At 37.3% G+C, this 5,041-nt stretch overlaps 1 protein-coding gene across 1 annotated transcript; it reads left to right on the plus strand.

The window, feature by feature from the left end:
- The first annotated feature begins 407 nt into the window (after nucleotides 1–407).
- LOC145675335 (uncharacterized) lies at nucleotides 408–992 on the plus strand. Its single transcript, XM_081745734.1, has one exon. It carries the CDS (start codon nucleotides 408–410, stop codon nucleotides 990–992), a length of 585 nt encoding a protein of 194 aa, XP_081601860.1.
- Nucleotides 993–5,041: the final 4,049 nt, after the last annotated feature.

A 5,041-nucleotide genomic window follows, 5' to 3' on the forward strand; every position in this document is an offset into this window, starting at 1 on the left:
AAAGTGAAAGAACAAATATTGGACGCAGAAGAGGTTATATACACGGTAGAGCAAGCCATAGTTCAAGTGCAGGACAAGAAGATAAGGGATAAGATAAGGAGAAAGGCTAAGCTGATTGTGGAAAGGAACATAAAGAAGCCAAAGGGAAACCTTTCAAAACACGAGTACAGTGTGTTGAAGGATATAAAGAAGCGAAAAGACATATGTGTGCAACAAGCGGACAAAGGTGGTGCCAATGTGGTGATGGAAAAACAATGATACAAAGAAACATTGAATGATATCTATGATGATACTTACGAGGTGATAGGTGAAAGATCTGTGTGTGAGGAAATTAAAGAAAAAGTTTTAGTATCACTAACAAAAGCAGGTTTTGAAAGAGGTCTTAATAAAGAAAGTAGGATACGGTAATGAAAGGTTTTCCAAAAGTACATAAGGAGGAGGTAAAACTGAGACCAGTATTAGATTGCCGAGGAAATATATTTGAACCATTGAAGGAGGAGTTAAAGAAGGTTGTGGAAATGTTAAGGAGGCAACAAGACAGTAGCAGTGTGAAAAACTCGGTTGAGTTAAGAAGAAGGTTGGAGGAAGTAGGACAGAGCAAAGCTAAAACAATTATTTTCGGTGTCGATGTGAAGGTTATGTTTCCAAGTCTAAGAAGAAACAACATTGTTAAAGTCATCACTGAGTTGATGAAGGATAAGAAGATCAATGGTTGGAGTGGAGAAGGACTGAAGGAGGCCCTGAAGACTATATGGAATAACAGTTATTGTGTTATAGGTGATAATTTATTGAAATTCAAGGAAGGACTAAGCATGGGTTCCAGGTTGAGTCCAATGTCAGCAGAAATTACTACGAACGACTGGGAGAAGAAAGTAAGGATGAAAGGAAGTGACAGATTAGTGTTTTTTGCTAGATATATTGACGATTGCTTGGGGATTTGGAAAGGAACTGTAAGGCAATTGGAAAAGTTTGTAAAGAAATTGAAGATATAGAGAAAGGCATACAACTGGAGCTAGAGGTAGAAAAGGAAGAGGCTATAGTTTTCCTGATATGAGAATAAGGAGGAAACAAGGAGTGATATACACAGATGGTATCAAAAAATTGCACGTCGGGAAACTATTGCCACGCCCGAAGTTATGTAGATTACTCGACCAAGAGGAATTTCATCATTAACATGGAGAATAGAATTAAACAAATAACCAGTGAAAGAGACAAGGCGGAACAGAGTATACAGTCATTCCATAAGCAGATGGAGAATAATGGATACTATAGAAAGAGGCTAAAATACAGAAGGAGATGGGAGAAGATAAACGAAGAAAAAGAAATAAGCCGAGAAGGAGAGCAAAGTGAAGGAGGAATAGAAGAAAGAAGAAAAATGTGGTGAGGGATAGAAAGTTTGGGAGAAGAAACAGAAATCATTAAAAGAATACTTAAGAAGATGGGGGCATCTCAACTTACAGAAAAGGGAGTAAGAGGCTTTTGGATGTAATAAGGGAAAAAAGAAGGAAGAAGACAGAAGAAGAACAAGGGGTAATGATGGAGAAAAAAGGACTGATTTTTAAAATTCAGTGCGGTGAGTGTGATATGTGTTATATTGGGGAAACTGGAAAGAGACTAAGAGAGCGTATAAGACAACATAAGGATGACGTTAGGCTACAAAGGAACAAAAAATGCGGTTTACAAACACTTAAGGACACGGGACATTCAGTTAATTGGAATTAAGTAAACATTTTAGGCTAGAAAGAAACAAGCATAGTTAGGAAATGGAAGGAGGCACGGTTTATAGAAATGGAGGGAAATAAAGCTATGAACTGGAACTCAGGACTGATCATCGACCAACAGTGGAATAGGTTGTTGAAAAAGCTTAGAGTATAAGATATGAATACACATATCTATTATATTGTGGTATATATATTGATTGTCTCACACGTGTTTATGTATTTATTAGTCCATATTAGTTACCTCTATATATATGTGTGTATATATGTATATATGTTATAGTATATATATATTTATATATAGATATATATGTGGTTGTATAGTATACGAGTATATGCTAGGGATAGGCAAAAAACCGGTTTTTCGCCGAAACCGGTTCAGATTTTCTCCAAAAAACGGTTCGTTTTTTTCACCGAAACCGGTTTCGGTTTTCTACAAACCAGGTTCGTGTTTTCGACAAAGTCGGTTTCGGTCTTCTTCAAAAAAATTGTTCGGTTTTCGCCGGGGCCGGTTCGGTTTTTTCGGAAGCCGGTTTCGGTTTTTTCAGGAATCTGTTTCGGTTTTTTCCAAAAACCGATTCGGTTTTTTCTCCAAGCCCGGTTTCTGTTTTCTACAAAAGCGGTTCGGATTTAAGCGAAACTGGTCTCAAGTTTCTTCAAACCCAGTTTCGTTTCTCACCAGAGTGGAGTTTCGTTGTTCTCCGTAAACCGGATCCGTTTACAAGGAAAGCAGTTTTTTTAAAGATATTGGTTTTTAAGCTTTTTCTGTGTTCTTCAAGTTATGTTAAAAAGCCATGCCGCAAAAAGGCATGAAATTTGAAATCAGTGTTACTACGAGTAGAATCCAACCCGCGGCAACAGATAGACGTTATGTATGCTAGCTTTAGCCTTCAGTTCACTGATCAGGAATATTAATTGCACTACCTAAAATAAATATACAATTAATATTATATATATAAGTATATATATATATATATATATATATATATATATATATATATATATATATATATATATATATATATATATATATATATATAAACAATTTAATTTATTAGACAGTACATACTACATGAATATGTTACTTCAAGTTATCGGGTAAAGAGATATAAAATGCAGTATATGTTGGTTTGAGTTGGCTTCCGCCAAGTAAATCATTTTTTAAAAAAACAAATTTAGGAAGGCTTTGCACTAAGAGTTGAAATGACGGAGGCAAGTATAGTTGTAGGAAGTTTGACAGAGATATTGCCTTTCACCAACTTCTACAGGGTTTTCAAACCAACACCGACAACGTTTGGGAGATGACTCCTGACATCAAGATGAGACGAATAGTAGACCAACCTGGGTGCACAAATGCTTCCTTTCGGAGTTATAGGCTGCCGAAAACATGAAAAAATGAACTTTAAAGGTCCATAGCTCCTAAACTAATTGACGTCCTGTAGTCGGGTCAAGACTTCACTTAGGAACTAATATGTGGCCTATCCAAATATCCATGTTTCAGAATCCTGGGGCATTTCCGCAACAATTTTTATAGAGGTAATTGGTGAGTACTTGAACTTATATGCCTGTAGCCAAACTCCCTCTATAAAAATTATTGGTTGAGTACCTTAGGATTCTGAAACATGCATTTTTGCATAGGGCACATATTAGTGCCTAAGTAAAGTCATGACTCGACAACGGTACGTCCCATAGTTTAAAACCTATGGACCTTTAAAGTTCATTTTTTCATGTTTTCGGTAGCCTATAACTCCGAAAGGAAGCATTCGTGTACCCAGGTTGATCTATACTTTTCATCTCATCTTGGTGTCAGGAATCACCTCCCAAACGTTATCGATCTTGTTTTGAAACACCCTATATATTTAGAGGAAACATCAAAAAAAGTATTTCACCAAAGATGACATTTTCGTAGTAGCTAGTAGGCAGGAAACTTAATTATATTCGCTTTGCAGATGCTATGGCAAATAAAGAAGTGATGGTACCGAGACCGAGACTTTTATATACCGAGACGAGACAGAGACCGAGATAGACCTCTATAAATCGAGACGAGACTTAGGTCAGTCTCGGAAAATCGGTCGCGTCTCGAATATTGATAGCTATTAAAATTGCTTTTACTCAAAATTTGTTTCGTTGCTGCTAGATAATATGGGAACAGTTGACTCATGTACAGTAGCGTATTTGGAAGTGGTTATCGCACTCAACCCCCTCCCGAAATAAATGTGTGATAATTTCTTCGCATTACACTCACAACACAAATATTTTTACCCGTTCCTCAAGACTCTCTCGAAACAACATCCACTGCTGATGTAAATAGCCTTTTCTCTCTCTCTCTCTCTCTCTCTCTCTCTCTCTCTATATATATATATATATATATATATATATATATATATATATATACGTCAATACCGTGACCACCGCCTTTACTTGTTTCCTCACATTCTTTCCAAATGCAAGCGTTGCTTGCATTGTTTGTCATCAACATTTCTACTGGAATGTGATGTTTCATTTTGGCAAGTACATCGATTATTCTTGGAAATTTGTTGCTGAAGACTGACGCATGGTTGAGTGCTGGAAGAGGGATGAATTCTTGCCTTTCGCTGTTGTTCTATCAACACTACGAGGAGATTTCACTCACAGAGCTTATGAATAAATGGAGGGAGAGGAGGGAAGGTCACCTATGAGATGATCAGTAATACTAGAGTTTTGGGACTCTGTTTGTTGTTCGTCTGGCAAGTCGGCAGCTGTACAATCAGAAAAAGTTATCTTTCTCCTAAGGAGAACCCTATTTCTTGAATTCTGCCCCAGGCGACACATTTGCGCTTGTTCGTTGCACATCACCATCTGGATGGCAGAGTTGAGGGGGGGGGATGGGGTTGTTTCGTGATTTCCCAGTTCTTCCAAAGTGATCTTTTATCATTAACATATAGATATTTGAAATTAAGTTATCAAGTTTTCCATCCTTATGCTCTTCTTGCATGTAGTGGCAGGTCGCAGCGTAACCTTACCGAACATAAGTTCACCTATATTAATGCAAAAGTGGACAAAAGTTAACCGGACATAAGCTCACTGTAAATATTCCGGTATGATCTGTCAGGAAAGTAAATGTACACCTATTTTTCGAGTCTGGCATTCCTGCGCTCCATCCGTGGAGAGTATGAGAATTAAATCAATCAAATGTTTACTGAGGGGCAAAAAGAAAAGCTTAATCTGAATAAGACATTGCAGAGGGGCACAAGCTGTGAATACGAATAGTGCATTGTGTAAATAAAGGACGACACCGAAAGAGAAAGCCAGAAACCGCTGTTAAACTTACAAAAAAAGAGTAA

This window comes from Thermobia domestica, chromosome 18 (genome assembly GCF_964235325.1).
Source record: "Thermobia domestica chromosome 18, izTheDome1.hap1.1, whole genome shotgun sequence".
Classification (NCBI taxonomy): Eukaryota; Metazoa; Arthropoda; class Insecta; order Zygentoma; family Lepismatidae; genus Thermobia; species Thermobia domestica.